This window comes from Calidris pugnax, unplaced genomic scaffold, assembly GCF_001431845.1.
Source record: "Calidris pugnax isolate Ruff unplaced genomic scaffold, ASM143184v1 scaffold20, whole genome shotgun sequence".
Classification (NCBI taxonomy): domain Eukaryota; kingdom Metazoa; phylum Chordata; class Aves; order Charadriiformes; family Scolopacidae; genus Calidris; species Calidris pugnax.
In genome coordinates this window covers 31,989,461-32,014,898 of record NW_015094510.1, presented here as the reverse complement: position 1 = coordinate 32,014,898, position 25,438 = coordinate 31,989,461, and the positions used below count along the sequence as shown (strand labels likewise).

The following is a 25,438-nucleotide window of genomic DNA, read 5'->3' as shown; positions in this document are numbered from 1 at the left end:
GAATGTATACTTATGCACCCTATTATTAGTGAGGCATCTGATGATCTTAGGGAGGGAACAGAAAGTAGTTTGAATCAAATCCTCCTGACATTCTTCTGATGATTTTAATATAGAAAGGATGCTGTTATAAGCATTGATGTCTTTCTCACAGATAACATGGATTTTGGAATGTCCTCACCTCCCAATGTTTTTTACTTGCCTAGCATACTTGCCTAGCATATATTTTAATATCTGAATATCAAGGAGCATACTTTATTTTCAAATTCCCCTGCATGAGGTAGGTTCTAGCTGTGCAATCCTTATTCAAGTCAGTATGAATCCTATGGAAAAATACGCATACCAATTCCAAATATTACCTCTTGATTCAAAAATGATTTAATATGATCAAATGGTATGATAAAGTAATTCAAACCTGTTACATGTGAAATGGCTGGAAGTTCTCTCAATAGAAAAAAAAATCTTAATATGAACAAATTTGGAAATCGAATCTACAGTCATTTAACTCAATCTTCCCACTAATGAAATGTAAATCAAATGTCCATGCTATGTTAACAGAGAAAAATGAAGCTCACAAAGGTCAGAAAATTTTAAAAGTTAATGTATCTAATTTGAGTACAATGTAGTGAAGTTAACTTTGCATTTAAAATCTTGTCAGCTGCTATCAATTTATTCTTCTGCTTGCCTTTATGGAAGTTATACTATATTCACTTTGTGATGTGGTTTGGTTTTTGTTCATTTTTGTTTGTTTGTTTGTTTTTTAAATTTGGTTTTACTTCAATAAATTTTTTAATTTAAAAACATTAGTAATATATATAAGCTGTGAAGGTTCTTAGCATACTTACCTTCATCTGAGGAAGTTCAATACTCAAAATCCAGCTCTAAAGACATAGGAAGTAAAACTATTTTTTTTTTTTTATCTTCAGGATTAAAACATTCCTATATTTCAGAAAAATTCCTATGATTACAATTTAACTTCAAATCATTTCCAAAAATTTGAGATCTAAAATGCGTTACAGGGTTCCTTCAGTGCATTTCAGAATATTCTATGATGAAGGAAATTTCTAATTGCTGGGGAAAATCCTCAGGCTAGGAAATTTCCAAAGTCTTTTCTCCTGTCAAAGTAAAGTTAATTTAATATAATTTCATTTGTTTTATGAAAACAGGATTTTGTAGATTTTTCGAAAAGAATTCTTCATGAATTTTGTTTGTACCAGAGAAAGCCTTCAAATTGATAGAAATAAGGCTCATACAAAGTGAGAACCTGGTAGATGACACACTGGGACTATTTTCAGGCAAATATTCATGCAAAACTCACTGGAATTACTGTTTCCTTTTATTGTACTGACAGGACTAAAATTTTGCCAAAACCTAGCAGATTTAACCAGCTATTTTAATATGAGCTTAAGACTTCCTTCTCATTGTGTTGCTAAAGAGTCACTGCTACTTTATGAAGTGAAAATAGTATTAGTCACTCATAATGGAGTCAATGCTCAATACTTTTTTACAAACAGCAAACTTCAGCTAATCAGAAAATAAAATCAGGCTGAAAAGAACGCATTGCATACTTTGCAAAATACTACAAAATTAGATCCTGCCTTGTCACTGTTAAACCAGGGCTGAAATAGTGAAACACTATGCAACTCTAAAGAAACACCAAAATGAAGCATCAGACCCTGATATTTTTAGACTGGACTAGCTTCATTTGCCTTTACAAGATTGCTTGCACAAGAGATTGTCAGGCCATGCTCATTTACTTGCGTTCCTAACACATTTAAATGTCAAGACCTTTCTTGTCTGGTTTTCACTCTAAAATGAAAATGGAAGAGTAACCTTGGATCAACTGAAAGAGGGCTGAAAATATCTATTAATACATTACAGGCAGGATGCGGGGGGAAACTCCTTTTCAGAACAGATACTAAAACATCACCCTGTTAGGATAATCCTCACTGAAATTTTCTGAATGCTGTTAGAAACAATATGACACAACCTTCGCCCTCTTTGAAAGTAGTAGTTAAAATATTTTTAGATCTCCATTCACCAAAAGGCATATCTTGATTTTTGCATGAAGATGAATGTCAGTTGAGAGATGCAAAACTCTAAAGTAACATTTGTGGTCATACAGCAATGTTTGTGTGTTATGACACAAAACTCTATAATTTCCATAACTACTCCTTTGTGGAATGTTGTCAATTTTGTTTCAATATTATTTCTGTTAACCACATAAGCATGTGCAAATAATCATGAAAATGAAAATATATTTATTTACTTTGTTAAAACCTAAAGCATGACCAGGTACCAGGGGAAAGCAAGATAAAATAAAACTCTTGTGTTTCCTCATATCACGTAAGCTGCTTTAACCTATCCTGTTTTTAGGGAGTGATACATAATGAGATAAAGACACAGGTTTAAGAATGCAGAAGAAAGGAATTTGAACAAAAGCCATGGTCACATTTGACAGGACAAGAAGGAATGGGCACAAACTCGAACATAAGAAGTTCCATATAAACATGAGGAGGAATTTCTTCACTTTGAGGGTGGCAGAGCACTGGAACAGGCTGCCCAGGGAGGTGGTGGAGTCTCCTTCTCTGAAGACATTCAAAACCTACCTGGACACGTTCCTGTGCAACCTGCTCTAGGTGGACCTGCTTTGGCAGGGGGGTTGGACTAGATGATCTCCAGAGGTCCCTTCCAACCCCATATCATTCTGTGATTCTGTGACTGTCAACCATTGATTGCATTTCGCATACTTTCACTGTGGCAGACCCAGGTGTTAATATGGTAAACATTCTGGTGCTTAATGTGATGTTATAAAACCTATCACCAAAGTGACATTTATTTGGGTTGCAGATAAATTTCAACTTGCTAAAATTACAAGCTCCCTAGTAATTAAAAGGAAAATTAAAAGCTTCTCTTAATAACACATATTGCTTTTCTTCTTTTAAATTATATCTCTAGCTTTTGCACCAAAAAAAAAGTTATTATTTTTCATACTGAGAACTAATTTCTATAGAAATTGAAGATGATTTTGCTATTATTTACTGACCTATCAAGGATTTGGTTCCTATAGCAATTTAGGGACTTCAGGAACTTTCCTAGCAAGAGGATAAGTATGATAAGGGTGTTGAGCTGAAAAAAGCTGTGCATGAAGGAAATATTAAGGAAAAGAGACCAAACTCCACTGGGATTACAGCTGCAGATTGTACTCTAGGAGAGGAAAACATCCCAAATATTGTTTATGTATAACTCCACAGTAGACTTGGTAGCAGAACAACAATGCAAAGGGTTAGATATACCCAGAACCCTTTGGCATTGGAAAAGTCTTACTTTGTCTACCAAAAGATTCGATACCATTTTAGGGTCTGTGAGAGGTAATCTGCTTAGTTAATAGAATTTTGCATGGAAGTCTGATTTGCCAAGATTTACTTCTAGCAACACCAGTGAGCTCTTGAGCACAGCAAATACAGATGTGCTTGCTTTTAGCAGGGTAACTTTGATCTTCTGTCTTTCGTGCCAAATCCAGAAGTCCTGTTCAAAATTCTATTCAGAATTTTCTAAGATGTCCACCCTCATTTTGTCCTGGAGATATCCCTTTTCTAGCTAAAGATGTCTGATTTTGCAAATAGATTTTAATCCAGCTATCATCATTACAACTCTGTGTTTGAAAGCTGGTACTGTTTTTATGGCAGCCAAGCAAAGTGATTTATTGTGGTTATCCACAGACTGGTAAGCAGCAGCATTGCTCTAAGTGTCCATCACATTGACCTGCATGAGTACCTTTTAGACTCAGGAAAGTGATTTAGTCTCAATATCTTCTTGGTCTTTGATATTAACTGAAACTGCCACCATGGGAAGCAGTAAGCACAACTTGTCATGTTATATTTTACAGTGATCATTTGTTCACATGGAAGCGAATTGAAATCTACTTAGAAAAAGCCAGTAGATACAGATTAGACAATACATTAAGTACTGTCTAGCACTCAAGACTTCAATCTGATAACTTAAAACCTGTGAGAGAGCATGACTTTGCACTTTTCCTTACATTCTCAAGTCTCTACTTTGTTGTAGTACTTTAATCATATATCAGAAGTTAATATTAACATTTCCTAGGCATTTTCTAAATAGGCAGCACTATATGCTACACTACATGGAATCAATTAAAACAGCAGGCTGTTAATAATAGTGTCTTTCCTCTTTATTAGACATAAAACCAGACAAGGCTAATTGAATTGGGATTTTATTTAACACACTTCCTCCTCCCCACACCGAGGAAAACAGCAATAGTTGTCAAAAGTCTTGTAGAAGATATGTGCTCTATGCACAGAGAATTTCTGTTCATGAGAATGCTGCTATATCAACCTCATTGCTGTCAATTTGTTTCACTGTTTGTCGCAATACTTTCCTGCTGATGGAAGAGGCTCAACACAGCCATTGCTGTCAACCGAAATCTCCAGATACTTCAGCCCTATGCTCATTACCAGATTTTGCCCATTTGTCACGCTACAGTAGTTAAACACTTGAGTGATCAGAAGCAGTTTCAAAATAAAAAATTCATTTTGCCTTTTGCTAGCACAAATTTCTTGTAAACTAGGGAGGGTACAAAATGAGATAAGTATTTCTGGTCAAAAATCTTATAAATGTGTGTTTTATGACTGGTAACTACAAATCAAAATTTGAACACAATGAGGACCACTTTACCATGTATTGCTTCCAGGATACAAACAGTCCCAGTGAACTGACTGAATTGATAGACATACCTGCATGCTGCTTTAGAATGGGACACTGAATATTTTCTAGAGTGAAACAAGTACGTAAACTGGAGTGCCCAAGTGCTTCTGGCTTTGGATATGAATAGAGAGCAAGGGAAAAAAATTATCAGTAACATCTCCTCTATTTAATTTTACTTTGGAGACAGGAGATAACGAAGCATTTTGGAAAATCTAGTCTCTTAACATTCCTGAATACCAATTACTATTTAAAATAAAAGTAATAAAAAAGTCGTGAAATACAGTCACATACTTTTTATGGTTTATTCTACTAAGGTATTTTGTATTTCCCCTGTTTACAAGAAACATTCTAAAAAGACAAACCTTGGGGTAAATAAAAGATATTTCATGACAGTCCATTCTTTCCCCTATTTACTTGTCACTGGTGGATCATTTAACTGCATGTTAATCTGGGTTATAACATCACATAGGATTGTTTGAACACCTGATCAATATCAGCCTTACTATAACTAAGGCCTTCCATTTGCAGCTCTGCTGTCTCCTTTCCCCTTGCTGCTCTGTAACCTTTCTCCCAACATGTTGTGGGGTGTTTCCTAGAGCCTACCTGGCAGTATTTCTCCCTTGCAGTTCTTACATTGCTGATCTTGTTTTGTTCCTCTGGTCTTGCACTGGCAAACCTCAATCATGTTGTTATGGTGGGGTCTCATGGGAAGAAGCTCCTACTGGCTTGAAACTCAGTCCTCCCTCCTGCCCCCTTTCTTTGTCTATTCTTTTGTAAGCCAAACCACAGTGTGCAGCAAAGCAGATAATAGACCTGTAAATACTTAATGAACATTATCTAACAATAGACGTGCTTAGAAACTTAACAATCAACCACTATGTAACAATTGCTCTTAATTAATGTATTCCAAACAACATTAACATATAGGAAGTTTGAGTAGGTCCGGAAGAAAAGGTTACAAAACTAGGAAAAAAAAAGGCAAAAAATAACCCTCCCCATCTTCCCTATCACCACCTACTGCACTGAAGAGAGCCTCAAGAGGAGAATACTCTTTCTGGCCGGCCACCAGGAAGAGTTTTCCATTTTCTTTTTTTTTCTCTCTCTCCTCATTACCTTTTTTATTTCTCACCTAGGTAGCTTTTTTTGCTAGAGTTGATGGGTGCCATCTATGGACCCTTCTAATAAATCTCTCCTCACTTGTAGCTGTTACATCCTTCATGCAGCACACTAATGAAATAATAAAAAGTCACGTGCCTGCTCTTTATCCTTCCTGTTTTGATCTTCTCAATATGGCACACTTGGCCCAGACGGGGTTTGCTTTCATTTCTGTCATCTTCATTCATCGCTATCAGCACCCTTCCACTCAAATCATATGTGTAGCTCCATGCTCTTCTTTTCCCTCTTTTTGCATCTTTAAAGAGGAGCACAGGTACCCCATATTGTTCAGTCTTTCCTTCCTTTTTTCTCCTGGTAATAACAACTCAGATACTGAACCCAAATTTAGCAGTATGGAGTGGACCTCTCTTGCCATTTCATATCCCATCTTTTTTCCCATTCCTTCCCACTTTCAATATTTTTTCTATGTTTTCTTTAACCCCTAGATTTCACAAAACTACCTCAGTACATGACACACTAGCTGCCATCTGATACTCCTTTAATTTCATCTCTGTCTCTTCCTTCTCTCAATTAAACGAATCAAACACATTTGAAGCAATTCAAGCTGCATTTTTAAGTCATCCCTATCCACTCCCAACACCCCAGCACCCTCTGGCATCCACTCCCCAACCACCAGTGCTCACCCAAAACAACTTTTTTCATTATTCTTCCTTTCTTTATGCAAACTGCTCAAAAATACTGCCACTGGAAGGTTACATATGTCCCCTGGATAATTCTTATGGGTCCACAAGCCTGAAAACCTTGAATACTTTTTTTTTATTGCTTATAGATGTGAAAAATGCAACTTGTGTATTCTCAGGTATCCTTCGGTCAACCTGCACCAACCTGGATACTACTATACTACCGTTATTATACTAGCACATAACATTAATCACAACAAAACCAGTAACGATAATTTCATCTTCTTTGTTACAAATGTGCTTATATGACTAAAAGACAGAACTCAAAATATAATTTTCCTTTATTACTATCTCAACAGAGAAATCTGCTGCTTTTTAACAGATCAAATATTTGCAATTTGTAAACATCATGAGTGGTAAACAGGCAAGTGGTTGATGTGTTCAAACCTGAGAATTTGCATGAAATGGCACTGACATAGTCCTAAATGCATTATAAACAGAAGTTGGCTTGAAGCCAACCATCTATCATAATGTACATGTAAATTGTCAGCATAATTTAAAAGAACTTTATTGTATTATTATTTTTCACTTGCTGTTGGTGGTACAAAACTAACATTGCCATGAGGTTATTCGGTAGGACCATTAATTTGCTTCAGATAAAAAAATAAAAATAAACAAAAAATACGTCAAACCATCACAATTCAACTGTGAAATCATTTTTCAATTAAATCATACTAAATTTTATTAATAAAGGCTATTTTGCTAACTCAAATAATGTATGAGTCAGGAATTCACCTAACTTGGGTGTGATCTGTAAAAATATCCATCTATTTTAAGTAATCATTTAAGCTGAATAAGATAGCATTAACAGCCCAGGTCAGTCTTGTTTAAAATCAAATCTCAGTCCCATTTAATTATAGTTCATTGTTTTACTGTTCTCTATTTATAAAGAATCTGACCTTACAAAAAGTTTAGGAACTTTTCAAGCTTTTTGTACTACCCAAGCATTCTCTTCTGTATAGAAACCACTTTGTAGGAAAGAATCTTCACCTCTCACTGTCAGATTTAGATGTCAGCCAGCGAGCCTCAGTAAACCCCTGTAGTCATAGTCAAGAAATGACTCAAATACCCCCTAGGCTTTCATCATAAAAGTTTTCCTGCAATGGCAGTCAATGTTCGCCCACTCTTTTTTCCCATTGATTTAAGCTTTCATTGAATCATATAATTTATAATCATCTCACTACTCTTTTCAGAGAGAGTCTTCCCAAGCACAGAAACAATTTTCACTGCATGTAGCCCAGGCTGAGTTCCCAACCTGAATCCTGGGTACAATAATAGGCAGCCTTTCTAGACACCGGGTCTTTGCAGTGCAGAAGCTGAGAGCTGCGAGTCACCACATCATCTCTATTGACTACCCAGTATTTTGAACTTCCTTGCCTTTTTGTACCTTTTCCCAAGATAAATCAGCTATGTTCACAGAACTGCAGTTGGAGTGTGGAAGGGAAGTACAATGAACAACATGGAAAATGAGCATCACTAGAAACAGATTAAATGACGGCTCGGATTGATATAATGACAAGAGGATGATTTAAGGTTCCTAGGTTTCATATATATTTTCCACATACAGTTCTCTAGTTTGAACATATGTGATAAACTGTGTAATAACCAAAGCAATTTTTAATTCTTCCATGGAAGAGGCAGGAGAAAGTAAACAAAAGACTTAGTAGATGTTAAAAATGTGGTCTTCGGTGTAACTGTGAGGTCCATTTCAAATGTAGGCAGATTATAGCTTGTTCTTCTGCAAAGTCTTAAAAAAAAAAGGTTGGATACTCAGAGAACCACCTTGGTTTAGAGATAAAAACTCAGCAAATGAATGGACAGATTAACAGGGAGGTTTCCTAGCAACTGGCTCAAGATAATGAACTCCCTCTCGCAGGAAACGTAAGTGCAATTCTCTTCACTTGAAGAACCGTATGTAAAAGTTACTTTACTGCAAAGTCACTCACAACCTCTTGAGATTTATGAAATGGAAAGGAAAAAATCCACACAACTTCCTCTCTGTGGGGATATGGGATGGCTGAAGAAATATTTATTCACCAACAGTGAGCCCTCTGCAAGTTTGTGTTTTTCTGCTCTCTGCAAATCCCCAACATTAGAGCAACAGGCACAAAAAACAAATCCAACACGGTGATTCTCATTGAGCGAAGCATGCATATTACATGCTCCTTGGAGCCTTTTTGAGTTTGGGGAAGTATCTCCACATCAAAAGGAAATGCTATATTTAGATGGCACCAGTTCTTGTGAAAAATTACTTCAAGCAATACCTTGCAGGTAAACCTAATTACATTGCAGACATGACTATGACCCGAGATAACATGCCACGCTGGAGCAGAGAGGACAATATCTTGACACAGCACTCAGCACTGGAGCTGCCCAGAACCTGATGAATGGGACACTCAGGAGCATAATATGAATTATATAATAATTTGTTGTCCTAGAGAGATCCATTAGTTATAACAGATAAGTTCAACAGATTTATTATTATTTATTCACTGCTTAATGAAGACCAGGAGTGTGTTCAGTTTTACAGTAGGTCCATAGCTGATACTGGCCTTGAAGGTTACATTCAGTTTTCCTTAAAATCATTAGAAGTTGGCTGTTAAGCCTATTTGTTTTGTTTTGTTTTTAAGCCTTAGCTTGAGTAAAGTACATGTTATATGCCACACAGTAGAAGTTCGTACTGAACAAATATAAATACTTCTGATACTTAGCTAAATGGGTAATATATAATATTCAGAACACCAAGGAATAAGGATTTTTCTAATAAAATGCTACTTTGACATATTGCACTTATAGAAAAATATGCCTTGTCACAGAAGAGCATAAAATTAGTGGATTAAAAAGCAGCTTTTAAAAACATACACTTAATAAAGTTGAAATTTAGATGTAGATAAATAAATTTAAGTACCACTAATTTCAACATTAATAATATTGGGACCGTGTGGTTGCTGATACACCAGGCTGCTCTAACTCATGTTAGGCCAGATGAGAGATCTTTCTGTGCTGTTTGCATCTATGTCACCCAGTTTTTGTCTTCCATAAAGGGGAAGCTTTAGCTTTTGTTTTTGTCTTTTTCCACCAAGAGAAGACTAAAAGCAGAATACAAAGGTTTCAACCTTAGATACTTTTATAAATGGAGTCTCTACTGCATTCCCACTTAGCAGTTTTTTTTAAACTGGATGTAATCACTCAAATTCAAGTAGCAGTTGCAATGACATGGTAAGGAATTTTTTTTAAGATTTGGAAGGCCAGCATATCATTTTAACCCCACTAGGCCTTGGGGTCGCCTTGAACCCCTCATTACAGGATAAACTGATCAACAAAACAATCCGTCTTCAAAGACTTGGAAGAGACTGTAAAATTCATAAAGATCACTTTATAAATACCACTGAACAGCAAGTAATATGGTATTTTTTAGAGGTCCTGGTCAAACATAGCTCCTACTTATCTAAAAGGAAGCTAAAATGTCTCATTATTTCCCTGATCAAGAATCTAATGGCTGTGCATATATCCATCTGTATGAAACACTGTGAGTTTAATTTCTTTCCACCCACACATCCTAAGCAATGCTGGCTGCATATCCTGTTACGCTTGAATAAATGTAAATGTTTTATGGGGATCTATTGTGCTGCACTGGTCTCCACTTACAGCAACAATTCCTTCAATTGCTGCTTGTCTGCCCAGCTACACAAGTTTGCAGATGAAATGCATATATTTTTCCTGGTAAGAATATTAGGATTCACATAGTCATGAACCCTCTGGAAGTCAGAGTGACAGCCAAGATTTTTAATAGCTCCTGAGCAGTCAAACCAGGCAGTTGCTATCCATTATGCTTTTCCTTCCACTTAACAACAAAACACACATTTAATATAAATTACCCTCAAGAGAGGACAAATGTGGACTGAGACTGGTCTTATCATTCTAATAGCTAAGGCTTTGTACCAGAATCACTAATGATCTTGAGCAACCCATGTTTCAATGGCTAGTAAATGCTGCTGTACTAGAGAACTTAAAAAATGCGTATCCTGGAGTTGACTCCTGGTAGGAGTGTGTGCTCTTCTTTTGCATTTGGAGCTGCAGAGTACTCAGATATTTTTTTCCACTGCTGTGATTTCTGATGCACCAGAGCAAGAATATAAGAATTGCATTATGGCCTGACTGGTCTGAGTATCTTCCCTCTAGCAACATCATTAATGAGGCCACCTCAGAAGGCAAAACGTTACCGTTGTATTCACACTCTTAGATCTTCAGGGTTATTAAGATATAGATCATGCCCACATTCATTTTGGACAAGCAGCCTTGATGGCCCACCTCTCTTTTCCTTCTTTGCATGTGAATATCCTTTGGTAAAGATTTTGGCTTGGTTCGACATGGATTAGGATAAGCTCTGCTCCAAAAATGCAAATGAAGAGACAATTGGCTGAAGAAAATGTGCCAAGATGTGCTGAAAAGGATTTTTTTCTGCCTAGAAAGAAAAAAATAAATTATAGAAGATGGGATCTTGGAACCAATCCTATTTCATCTTATCTTTAATGACCTTGGCATAAAACATAAAAGTATGCAAATTACAATTGTATGGTACAAAATTGGATATATTACCAATACAGCAGATGATGAAAATAACACATGGGAACAGACAAGAAATTTAATACTTCAAAACACAAGGTCATGCACATATGGACAACTGGTTATAAAGTGGGAACTAATAACTTGTGAATGATTGAGAAAGATAAAGATCTGAGTGCAACTACCTGAGCACAGAATAAGTATGTGCCAAAAAAACAGGATAATATGAGTCGAAGTGGAGTCAGTAATGTATTTCCAGGACAGCTAAGAAGTATCAACATGTACAAACATAATACCATAGTAAGACTTGGGCTCACTAAATCTGATGGAGCAACATTTATTGACTCCAGTAAGTTTTAGATACAAGAATGCTTTTGTACATCCAAATCAAATATTATTGCTTGAATTTTCTCTTTTATCCTCATGATTTTGTGACATTGTAATTGTTCTTGGCTAGAATACTAAAAATATAACTGATTCTCTGGGTACACTTATCCAGGGATTGCAGGTTTCAGATTTAAATATATACAGTTTTCAAGAGTAAAAATGAAAATCCGTTCATATTTCCTCAGTCACATTTAGTATTAATTTCCCCTATGTCAATAAAAATCAATCAACATTATCTTTTAAGTAATCTTAATTTCATTACAATAGAGAGACATATTCCAAATGTCACTGCATTTTATGGAAGAGGAACAGGAAGAAAGAGCCTTTCATATCCAGGAGGACTTTTTTAACACCAAGGATTGCATCAAAAGTATTTCTGTTCATCTCCTTAATGAATTTCTTTGTGTTAGTTTGGAAGAATTTTCTTTGAGCATGCAAATATGCACAGTGTGCTTTAAGTAAAGTCAAAGTTATTAAAAAGTTGAAATCCTCTTCTTTAATCCTTATTAATAACTGGATAAATGCAGTATTCTGATAATCCTCAAAGGAGGGTATCAGGGCACAAAAATGTTGTAAGAAGAAAGTTGCAATCATGAGTTTCTCACACTGCACAAAATACTCTTGTGAACTATCTTCAACACAGATTTAGTGACTTTTAAACTGGCACTTCATCCCTGTTTCAGCAAGCGTCCTCTGCAGATTTGATGATCAGGAACATCCTCCTGATGCACGCCGGGAGATACGGCTGCAGGGTCCAGACCGCAGCGGACACCGTGTCAGACGAGACGGAGCTGCTTGTTAGGGGTGAGTATGCTCATAGTGCCACTTGTAAACACAATCACCAGAAACTGTTGTATCAGGGCATTTAAATACACAGGCTTCAGGGATACCTGTGCTATACATTATTCTTCAGACTTTACACTAATGAAAACATCTGTGCTTGACCTACTGTCTTTGAAAGCAGTTTCACCATAAAGTGACCTGCAGACATGACAATGAGAAACAAAAGACAGTTAATGGATGTACAGTCTTAAGAGACGTAATAGCACAAAAGGTATACCAGATTAGTTAAAATGTAGACAATTGGCATTCACAGGCCTGTGTAAGGTAGGTAAGATGAGTTCTGTGCTTTTTTATGTGATGCTTTGCATTTCATCTTACGGTCAAGCCATTCTCTCGGGTTTGGGAATATTCATTCACTTCCTAAGAGAATGCAGTGTTTTACAAAATTATAGATATGAACAATGAACCAAAAGCCCCCTAATATGAAAATGATTTGGGTTTTTTCAAATTTTTTTTTTATTGCCAAATTTTGATGGCATCTTTAGACCCAGTCCATTGCCCATTGAGGTCCTTTACTTGCCAATTAACGTTCCTGGTTATACACAGGAACACAGAGTCATTGTCCTGCAGGATCCCAGACCATATCAGCGAGCTTACAATAAAGCAGGGTGTTAGTACCATATGTGCATTCTGTTAAGCAGAGAATTTCTGCATTCTGCACTACTTGTGTGTGTGTGTGTGTGTGCATGCACGTGTGTGCTCAGTGCCTGATGGGACTCAAGGGCTTACAGTCCACTGGCATTGCAAATGGTGGGTCCTGCAATGCCACGATAGATGAATCCCTGCTAGGTAGCACAGCTGGTTAACCTTACTGTGGATTATACATTTTTTTAAAGAATAAATCAAGGTAGATATTTTATTAATATTTGAACAACTCCAGAACTCCAGATTAAAAAAAAAAAAAAAAAAAAAAAAAAAACAAAACAAATAAGACCTAGAGGGAGAGAAATCCCTATAGCAAATACTTATTTTCCTTTCTTAATCAATTCTGCTTTCTGTTATATCCTTACACCAAAGCCAATGGGAACCTACTGGCCTGAATCTACCCTTTGATATTTCAATGGCAGACACTGCAGCTAGGAAGCAGCAAAAAAGTGCATTTGCTGCAGTGTATTATTCAACTTCTGTGCATCTCCCTTGCTTTGTGCAATACTAAGTGCTCATGTTTTCAGGCTTTGTGTTACAGTGTTTGATTTTGCAGAAGCCTGAGAGGTTAAGGACCCACAATGGAATAAGAGAGGGGATAGGCTTAAAATTATTATTTTTTAAAATGCCAAGAACAATTTAGAGCCATGAATGCCTTAGGCCATGAAGTAATCCTAGTGCCCATAATGAAAAGAATTTGTCAGACTAAGACATGTCAATTTACATTAAAAGGAGCCTCACTCACAGGCACAACGTCTAACAGTTAGGACCAAATTCTGTTCCTGTTCAGATCAGTAGGAGTTTTTGCCATCAACTTGAACAGCAGTAGGAGCAAAATCCTTCAGGCCATATTTTCAGTGTCCCCTTCCTTAGCTTTATGGCACAGTTTGGCACTGGCAATGAATTATATCTCAATTAAGTGCACCTGCAATTAATTATCTGCACAATATGATAGGCCGGGTTATAACCCTTCTTCAAAGCCAGGCTTTAGTGTGCTTCTAAAATATTACTAGTCATAACAACAGGCATTTCTTGTCACCTAAGGCATCCTTCATTCCTAAATAAACACAGAAAAGTTTATATTTGACCCATTAGAATCCAAATGATTCTGTGTATGTGACACTGTGAATGTTTTAACTGCCTGGGGAGTAATCCAAAAAAAAAAAAAAAAAAAAGAAAAAAACGACAACAATTTAGAGACTATAACTTTCAAAAATATCACATTCCACCACTTCTTTAGATTTGATATGTTCATATTGATCACTTACAAGAAAAATAAATGCTTTAAATGATAAAGAATGTTTCTGACTGACTGCAGGGCTTTTCACATTTTGATGAAAGCAGCTGTTAAATATTTCGATAAAGTCATTTTGAGGACCATTAGATTTCTGTGAGCTATGGCACTATTGGGATGGTGGTATTCAGTTGCCTCAACACAGACATATAATGTCATTTTAGATGCCTTATGAAATCTGATTCATCCTTGTAGGTTACGCAAGACCTTAAGTATTCCCTTTACCTCTCTCAGATGGGAGCTGGAGGCTCTATGGATTGGCAAGGCAATCTCAACTTTAATGCTGTTGAACCTATTAGTGACAAAAATCTCTCAGTTTACCTTTATCAAGGACGTTGCAGACTGGCTAAAAAATATATTTTTTTAAGCATGCCAGTTATATAAATGAGTGTGATGCAGAAAATAAGTGCTTCTCTAAGGAAGACGTTTGAGATGAAAATAAGGGCATTTTAAGCAGTATCAGAATGTATGCATGTGGGTGTCTTATTACCATGCCACCTTGCTGATGAAATGAAATCTATGACTGCTTTATAATGGAATTTAAATTCAAATACACATTGCTTACAGTGTTCTCCTTTTTATGTTTCTGTGATTGGATAATTATAGGATACAGTAAGAAACGTTTGCATCGCTTTCACAAAATGCTTTGTACTGTGTGACTGCTTTTGTCCTGATGTATAATTCAGTTTTCATGAAAGTACAGGATATGGTTGGTCTGCTGAAGTAGTTAATTTCTTTAAGATATCTGTAAAACTTATGGAAATGAGGGCAATAATATCCTACAGTGACAGTATTGTTTTCACCAAAAAATTTAGGATGGTTTTGTTTTGTTTTGTATTGCAGAAAATGTTTAAAGCATTTCCAGTGCAAAGTTGTTAATGATATCGATTTATAGACTTCAGCATTTCAAAAATCAAAAATATTTAAGAGATCTAATCTATCTCTCCTTACACTGTTACAGGCATTTCCTTTTCATTTCAGTATCTCTAATTCTTTTTTCTCCATTTATTTCAGTTTATAGAGTGCACTAGGTGGTCTGCAATTTGACACTATCTGATGATCCTAAATTGCTGCACCTTTCAAACTTCTTTAGGTTTAGCTGTTGGAGATACTGAGCATTGCTTAGGAGAAAAGACCAGCAGCAACAGAGGTTTCAATAAATATTTCAGTAAACTCTGAAGAAATTCACCCAACAGAGGAACTCATCATCTATAAAGAAAAACCATTGCCACTACGCAGTAAAGTCTGAAATCCAAAGCTGTATTATATTTTAGTTCCATTATAGTTTCTAGGTGAAATAATTTCATTTTACGGATATTACAAAATATCTTTGTGTTTTAAATGTTACAGCCTGTGGCCAAACTGAGATAGCAGAAGCTTTGTTATAAACTCTTAGAAGTATCGATATAAGCAAAGTTCCAGCACATCCTTGTTCTGACCTTACTATCTCTCCTTTTGCCTCTGCAGAAAAAGCCAGTATTGAATGCTGATAATATCATACCAGCATACAACAGCATTTCAATCATTAGTTACATCGTAAGGTTCATTTGATATTTTTAATATATCATTGTATTTTTTACTCAAAAAATTGTTCTGCTTACACCGTTTCTTCAGGAAATAAGTTGGACATACTGAATAAATTAAATTAAAATAATCTAATTTTACCTCCTTTAGATATTCATGAATATCAGAATTATTGCTATTAGCAAGCTGACTAAATTCATACTGAATTATGTATTCAACTGGTGCACTCTTTTTAAGTCAAAGGACAGTTTTCTGGAACTTTATCACAAGTAACTTGAAGACAACTATACCTTGCTGCAACTTCTTAGATGGAGGAAAGAAACTCTTTGCAAAAGCATTTAGTCTGCAAAATATGGTTCTACAAATTCTCTGCAATTCATTATCATAAGTTTTTCTTATTACTAGGTACTTAAAAAAATAAGTCTTGGTCTTTCTTTCATCCATCTGAGATCCACCATCCCCTCTACATCTTGACTCTGTGGAAGTCCTCAGAGAATTCCTGTGCTCTCTGAATATGGGGACGATAAAAGAGAGGATTCAGTTCAAATTGATTTAAGACAGAATTGATTTAAGGCAGAAGAGGCGATGTTGATCACTTACAGCTTAGCTCAGTAACTGCAATGCTCGTCTACAAGGTAGGATATCTCTTTTTAGCTGTTCCAGACCCAGCCTCAGAATCACACTTGTCTCTCCTCCAAAGCATGCTGTACCTGCAGGCAGTGGATTAGGCGGGATCAAGATATGTTCTTCTGAGGCAGAGTAGCCAGGAGCACAGAAGTCAGGAGACAAACAAATGAGAACCTGACTGTTCAGGGCACAATTTAGTGTATCTCGAGGAACCCAAATATTTTCTTACTTCATTGAATTGACTGCTGCCCCCAAAAAACCCCCTTAGTCCTCAGGGGAACTATTATCAACAGGTTATACTGGAGTGTGCACTGGGAAAGGGAAAAGTTAAATAACAGGCATGCTCCTCTGCACCAGATTTGCCCTGCAGCAGGGCAATGAGACGGATAATAGTAAAGCCTTAAATATTGCTGCAAGATTCTCTGGGAGACTGTCATCAGAGCCCATAGCAGGAGAAGGCAGCATATAGGGCAAGGTGATACAGCTCAAGGACATCCAGAAGAGAAGGCAGCTTTTCACATAGGGCGGTAACTATTCTGGCACCAGGCCCGCATAAATGTGCTACTTCAGAGGAATCCTGTAACAGGAATTATGTATGTCTGGTGGTGAAAGAAATAGTCTTAGTGGTGTGAATGAATACAACAAAAATCACAGCTATGGACTGACATTCCTGACACCCAAGTCATTGCCTGATTTCACTTCATTTATGCCTTGTGTTGTTTACTCACCCAAGGAAAATATGTGCAGAATAGCTGTTTACCATGCAAACAAGGATGTTTACAAGACAGTATAGATATTTAGATATTCGCTACACAGTCAATAAACGATTGCCACAGCACATGAAGTCATCAGCCATTTAAGAAGCAGAAGTGATTTATGATATTTAAGAATGTCAATCCCGTTCTTGACATCTGTCCAAGAATAGTTTCCCATGTCACGTGCTTTGTCTGCCTGCCAGCCTTTATTTATCCACCCAGATCTTCAACTTTCAGTGAATATTGAGTAGCAGAGAAGCAGAATAGCAGACTGTTTCAGCTTGGCTGGTTTTCCGTCTATCATTGGCACACCAGTAGTGGAGCTGTCTCTATACCGTTTTTTCACAAAGAAGTGATTACCAAGGCAGAAGGCTCTAATAGAGGATAAATATGCATGTCATGTTCTGACACTAATGATATGATCACAAACATGGTTACCAAACACCCAAGTACCAGCCAGGAGACTTGCATCTCACAGATGTCTCAGGTGATCTTGTAGCCAGCAATGTGTCAGGTTTCCTCAAGACAATGCCTGCTTGGTAAGTTAATTTAGTTTTAAAGCCTGTCTTCCAAAACCAGCTTATTATATTCTTATTTCCCCATTATGCTGTAGAAATTTGAAGCAATCTGTGCATTCATATTTTCATTACAAAGGATATCTTCATGATCCTGTGCTTCACTGTAGAGACATTTAAAACACCAAATACTTCTGTCATAAAAAAGGTTGACACCGGGGCTAACCTTTATTACCTTAGTTGGTCCAATCAACTACATTTAAAAAGTCAACAGTGTTTTTCACTTTGTGTGTATGTAATTCATCAGCCCAAAATCTGGCAGGGAGGTTTTGAAGAACACCTGCAGGATTTATAGCTAAGAGTGGAAGGGTACTTCTTACATTCACTTTTGGAAAAAGGTATCCTTTTGCTCTTGAAGCACACAGTTTCTAACAAACTCATTTGAAGTGTTGTTTTTCCATAGGGTTCAATAAGAAAAATCTTGTGTAAAAAAACCTCCTAACAGAACCAGTTATTGTATATTCCTTGCTCTTTCTTCTGCAAGTTTGGAGGGTTGGCTTAGAAAAAATCTCTACAGTTCAGCAAAGAAAAATAGTGGGAGCTGGGAACTTCACACTGGAGTCTAACATGCTTTCAAAAAGATCAACGTGAGTCTCACTATAGTCTATTAAAAGTAAAGATCACTTTCGCCTGCACTGAGTGAGTAGCACTTTTGGAGCAGCAGCAGTTTCTGAGAACACCAGGGGGTTTCTTACAGGTTAGAGGATCACCACAAAATTTAACATGATACTATTATGTGATGTGGATGGGCCAGTGCTTCAAACATTTAGAACCAAGTGATTTTTCCTATATAAACCTCTGTATTCTTAGTGATGCTAGTGACACCACAAACACCAAAGTAGGCTAATTTTCAGAGTTATCCCTTTCTTGTGTCACATTTCCTTATAGGATCATGACGACTGAGTTAGGAATACAAAGATGTGAAGCTAAAGGACTTTTTTTATGTCTTTTTTCAGAGCCTAATCAACAGTACCAAGTCTCCAGTATTTTAATATTTATTTAACAAAAGAAAGTTTTTTATCATAAAAAATTTCAAAAACTTTCAGTTGTCAAATAAATTCCATCACTTAATTCTTAATTGTAAATTCTTCTTGCAAAGCTGGTTTAAAATATATTATACCCAAGAGAGTAAGTACCATCAATTGCAAATTACTCCGACAAATGCTGGCTGCTGCATTACACACTGCCTTACAACAACAACCTATGGAGCAGCCAGCTCATCTCCAATTTAGCAGACTTTTTTTCAGATTGCTCCACTTACTTGTTCTAGATACAGTGCAGCCTGATGTCTGGTTTTACAAAGGAGCAGGGGCTACTAGTCCCAAAATGACTTACTTAGGATTTGACTTTCTGCAATGTAAACAGTGTAAACTGTAACCTATAGCAAAGGTTGACACTACCAGGTAACTAAGGCTGGGAGACAACAGCAGAATAAAAAAGACCATTAGCTCTTTGCAAAAGAATTATAGTAAAGCAATAGTCAGGCAAGTTTGCTCATTTTTTTTTAATTTGAGGTGCTAACTAACAAAAAGTGCCCTCTTCTGTAACAAAAAGAGGTCAAATAAATGAAATGCAGAGAAATTTTTTCAGCAAGTTTTCTTGTTTCCATCAATAATCACACAAAAGATTGTTTCAGCACACCTAGTAATTTTTGTATTGTATATATTTATATAAAAATATTTTATATATTACATACATATTATAAAATATGCTTTAGGAGAAACTAAAAGATAAATAATTTATTGGTCTCAGTTCTGTTGCAAATAGATCTGTGCTCTCTAAGTGTGAATGCAGTTTACTTTGTTTTCAGTACTATCTCATTGGTCTACACTTAAGGATTTTAATAGATTTAGATGCCAAATATATTCTGTGTATTTTAGTAATACTTTTTTCACTGTTGTTTGCTGTTATTATCCTTTTAACTCTTACTGCTCAAAATGTGTTTTCTATTGTTATAGATGTCCATATACATTGTGCTTTCCTAGAAGAAGAAAAAAATAGTGTCCACTCTTCCTATTCTTTGTGTTAATGCTGTACACCCTTGGAAACTTACTAACATATACAAACCTAAAATCCTTTGAACTATACAAACATTAGTATAACATTCATGGCAGGAAGATTTCTTAAAAATAAGATGAAAATAGCTTTCTTCTACCATGTATAACATGTATTCTAAGACTGTGCACTGAACCAAATGCACAGTGCATGCCTAGTGTTAGTAAAGTGATCCTTAAGAACAAATGGCTACCTGGAAGCTGTAAGATTTTGAAATGGAGCAGAGAGCAATTCTGTAGTGGGAAGGGATGAAAGCCTTTATGACTACAAACCGTGGTTTAAGTGTACACATTTTGTGGTCTAAAAATAAAAAAGAGGTTAAAGCTATTCATCTTGTAGACTGGCAAAACTACCAATCTAAGCAAGAAATCCACTCTCATGATATATTTTTGGAGAAGTGATGTTTCCTCTGAACTCCGCTGACCTGGAGCAAATTTAACACAGGAACTGCTGGTTGGGTTGACCACAGTGCTCCTTTCAGTTGTGATATTACCAATAAAACTTAAAGACAAGCACTTGGGTTTAAAGGCCATCAGACACAGCATTATTAAATGGCACTTAAATGGGGTCAGCAGATTCTTGCTGGCCCTTGAAATAGCATTTGAGCTGTAGCAAAGGCCAGGAAGATGCACTAAGCGCAGACCCCATTAATTGAACTCACAGAATATGTCCATAATAGTAAACTGCTCCCTGAAGCCAATGGGTGCAGCAGAGTTCCCATCCACACAGCTACATCCCTGGCCCCCCTCCCCTCTCAAAACAGGATGGGCTCAACAAACTGCCTGTTGGGATCTGCCCCAGCCCATGGTAATACATTAATTGTGCCAAGGGATTGGCTGCGAAGGTCATAATTCCACAGGGAGGAAATTACGATAGGGACTGGCTGACAACATAATAGTGCATAGGAACAGTGCTAGAGTTCAGATCGATGCTTTGGCCCTTTTCAGTATATCAGTGTAGCTTAAAAATTTACTATATTGGAAGATAATGTGTTACTGTAGATGCCAGCAGCCCTTCAACCCACAGATTCCAGTTCGAGACACTTCAAGCAATCTGATCTTGTAATAAGATCTTTGTTATAATATCTTCAATGGTGTGACAGGGAAAGAGATTACCATCTTTAAAAACTGGATTTCTTTAAAGTTTAAAAGAGACCCTTTGTTCTAAGAAACCTTCTTACAAATGTAAACTCAACTCATATCTGTAACTTCAGTCAAAAAAAGTGCCTAGAAACAAGTATGAAAATATGAATCAGATGTGGTGATGTTGAAGAGCTCATTGCCTAAAAGTCACTCATGCCATTCTGGAACTGCTGGTGCCCACACTGATTGCAGAGAGTGAAGGAGGCAGCGTGGACAGGAACTGGGACAGATGAAAAACGATGCCCTACAGGGTTTAAGGCAGTCAGTAGGATGTGCCAGTTAAAAAGGCATGTCCAAAATTCAGTTTCTTATGCTATTTGGGACCTGCTAGTTATGCCATTCACAATATAATTCATGGGCTACTGGTACTTCTCTTCCTAACGTGAAAATTCAACTCATATTCCCTGCACTGCCCATACATTTTGTGTCGTCACAACTACCACAATACAAAGACCCAACTCAGAGCCTTGGGGCTGTAGAATATCATCTGAGCTCACAGCTCTCATCTCTCAAGATGTTCTTCCCCAGATCCTCTATTTTTAGGTTTGTACAAGGCAAAGAAGTCATCAGGGCAAAGGAGCACAAAATGACATATTCAGGCTGAAACACTGATGCCTTCTCTTTCTTACCTTCCAACCCTGAGTCACCCTGTCTGTTCTGCCACTGGCTGGGGTGTAATCTCACCTTCTGCCCAGGGCGTGTATAGCCACTTGGGGTACCTTTGGGGAAGCACTGGGGTACACCCACACATGGAGGGAATGAGGATATGGATGTATCCACTAAAGCCATGGTGCCTATCGAATTTACTATACATGGAACTTTTTCTCCATCCTCTTATTCCTCATCATGTGCGAACATTTCATCTGCCATAAGTGGGCACAGAAAAAAGAATTTATCCTACAAGAAACAGTTAAGCTCCTGTTTTCTCAAGAACCTTTTCCATCCTTTTCCAAAAGAAAGAGCTATGGCCTCTTTCTTTTCCTTTTTCTTGACCTCTCATCTTCTTGATGACATGCCAGGTCACCTTGTCATTCAGAAAGCAAAATCTTCAGGTCAAGAAATCTGTGTTCGTGAACTGCTACATATCAGGCATCTTAGTTGTTTTGTAAAAGTAAGTATTGTCCTGGTCAGGCAGCAGTGGAGTAAATCAGTGCACATTCTGGGATTCACAGGAAAGGGCACTGCCTCACCGAATGACTATGGCTATTATTGGTAATAGTCTTTCAAGAACTCTCACATTAACATCGTACCACGGCAGTAATCTAAGAGACCTCTCAGAATGATCATTCCAACAATAAAAAGACATATAAAACAAGTTTGCCAAAATGCACTCACACATGTCCTGAAATGAAGTATCAATCTATGGAATTCCTCTGAAAGAAGATAACGAATAATATCCTTGACACTGGGTTTCTACTGCTCCTAGAGCAGCATAAGAGCTTATTGCAGTCCCAAATGTCTTCTCTACGAAGGTCGACTGCACTGTAGTGCATTTATGAACAGTCATTTTCTGTGTAGTTTCCAGAGAAGCATTTGAGCAGATTGCATTTTTTCCTCAATTGGCTATTCTCAACTAAAAAATTGTTTTAGAGATCCTGAACAATAAAGCAGCCCTTGGGAGAAAAGCTTCTCTGCATTAGCCATCCGGCTGACACCATGAATGATTACATCCAAGCATAAAATTTAATGAGATTTCTACAAAAATGAGTGACATCTGCATAGCACTCAGGTCCTGGCTAACTGTCATACATTTGTCATCACTGAGGCTTTTGTCCTTTATTAATCTGCTTTCAAGAATGCCTGCTGTTGGAAATGGAAATGCTTTTTAGCAGTCATCCTGCAAACTGTGTAAGAGCACACATCTCAGAAAGCATAATGACACATTGTCATGACTAGGAATGCATTTAAGAGGTTTAAAAAACATGAGAGAACTCCAACAACAAAATATATTGAGAATTTAGCAGGAGATGTCTGCATAAATATATTTTACATATTTTTATATAAGCAAGACGCTTGTTCTTTTGCCTATAATGCAGTGGCTAGAAACTCTTTAACAACATTCGTTGTGCTTGGGAGAAATATTGTCATAGAGGAAAAGTACTAAAATATTTCCCTTTAATTTTGTTTGTGCTTGGGAGCATGATATAATTCTGAGCCTAGGGCAGCAGCCCAGTAAAAGCATATGACTGTATCAAGATCCCAGCTTTCCTTTAAACTTTCCCTCATGGCTACAAATAAAAAATTCACTAGTATTTTCCTACATCAACAGATAGCCTGAAATAATAGATGATGGAGATTGAAGATCACCCTGTTTTATTAAATTAGCCCCAGGACTTGCTATTCTGAGACAAAGACCTGACCTGGTGCTTCTCATTGAAGAACAGTAAACACTTGTCAGGAAGGCAGGAGTGCAGAGGGCACATCTTTCTGCCGTGTCTTCTCCCAGGAAGAACAGCATGACCTTTCAACTGCAAATGAAGATGGGGCTCCAGAAGGCCAAGAGTCACCAGGTATCCAAGGAGGGGCACCATCTTACCCCAGCACTGTTTGCGATTCGATGAAAGGCACTTACAGCAGTGAAGTCAAGCCTGCTGAGCAGGCAGAGCAAGGGAGAAAGAGAGACTCCCAGCTCTGGAGCTGCTCACCACCCACGGTACTGGAAGAATTTATTTTTCCTAGAGCCCAGAGCTGTACCCCGAGCTCCTGCAAAGAGGCCTGCAGTGCATTGGGGAGACCGTCTTGATCCATCATACATCCATAATGCTAAGCTTTGCTGAATTCCTTACATTTCTTGAATTGAATCCCATGAATTCCAAACATTCGTCTTTTTTTGTTGCTATTATTTCTAAATGACATATATTTCCAACATTTTAACGTCAATTAGTTGCTTGTAGATCATTGCCAAGCAAACAGAATCAAGTGAATAGTGCAATTTGCTTTCTCATTTAAAGGATTCAATGTCTCCTTCATTCTGAAGCTTACTGAGCCCAACTATTATGGAACTCTGATCATACTGCTGTCATAGTTCATGTAAACACGCTTTTGTTGAAGGCATATCAGAGGAACTATAAAGCTGTTTGCAGCTGCAAATGACAAAAAATCCCAGCAACTAAAAAAATTTCAGTTAATGAGGGGTTTTAGCCTTTGATATCAGATAAATTTGTTTCTACTCATGGACTAAGGATTCTATCCAGCAAAAGATTTGATTGCATGAAATAGCACTAAAAAATAATAATGCTAAGCTCAGTAATGCAGAAATCCTGGCTACAACTGCCACTTCAAATGGAGAAATGGAGGCACCAGACCCAAGTGTTTGCCACCCTGATCTGCAGGTGCTGAGCTCTGAGAGTTCAGCAAGTGGGACCGCATCATTCACCACAGCTCACAGGAATAGAGGTACCCAAAAGATCTGCTCCACTACAGCTCATAATACAAGGAAACAACATTGAGATCCCACAAAAGTGTAGCAGCAATTGCTTTCTGTTAATGAAGTGGTTTCCATCATCACCCTTCCTGCAGTTTTCTGGAGAAAGTGTCCAGTAGTGCATTCTGATTTCACAGTCCTCCAACTGTGTAGGAGCAGAAGCAAAATTTCAGCCTTCAACAACAGGGGGATGGAAACAAAACAGGAGGGTCTAGGATGCAGAGAAAATCCAGATTTGACATAAATAATTATAGATATTAATAATATTAATATTTTACTGAAGTATTAAGTCCTGTACTCCTGGACTAACATAAGTTTTTAAGTATAAGAACCACAGGAGAGATTATTATTTTTCTCCTAAAGATCTCATTGCAACAGCTGTGGAAGAGGATCCTGAACCTTGCCTCCAATTAAGTTTGGCAAGTGCAAATGGATTTTTTCAAATACCAGTAATATCAATGTCAGGAAGAATTAAAGATGAAAATTGGTGATGGGAGTGGGACAGTATTGCCACATTTTACTTTGTAAAGCCATGTTTGCTACCAAAGACCTCACCTATTGGATCAGGCACATGGCCTATACAAATGGTAACAAGCATATTCTCATTTGGTGGAATAAATAATCCTTTCAATTTTGAAGTGAGAAGTTGTTGTGGTTTTGTTGCGTTTTTTAATGGAACCATAGTAATTATCAACCTTTAAAATATTTGCTTTTGAGTTTTGTTTTGCTTTTAATAGCTTTCGATTAAACAGTTAATGGACTTCCAGCAGGACAGCAATCCAGGAGGTTTCCCTGAATGAGTGAATTTGAGAAAAAAGACAAATGCTGTATTCTTGATTCAATTAGTAATATTATTGTTCTTCAAGAAGAACATTCACCTGTGCTTCATTTTAATCACTATTTGTCTCTCCTGCTGACATGTCTCACACAAAGAGATCATGTGATTGCAATTGTTCAGTCTAGCCTGGATGCTTCTTAAAGTTCCTCATTTTTTCCTTTAATTTTAGGTTCAGAACAATT

General features: G+C 37.1%; 1 protein-coding gene across 3 annotated transcripts in view; it reads left to right on the top strand.

Moving 5' to 3' along the window:
- CNTN5 (contactin 5) overlaps positions 1-25,438 on the top strand; it is a 680,570-nt gene that overhangs the window by 613,788 nt on the left and 41,344 nt on the right. For all 3 annotated transcript variants that reach the window (XM_014966120.1, XM_014966118.1, XM_014966119.1), the window contains exon 16: positions 12,218-12,338. In XM_014966120.1, coding sequence (XP_014821606.1) covers positions 12,218-12,338 — 121 coding nt within the window. The remainder of the gene's footprint in view (positions 1-12,217; positions 12,339-25,438) is intronic.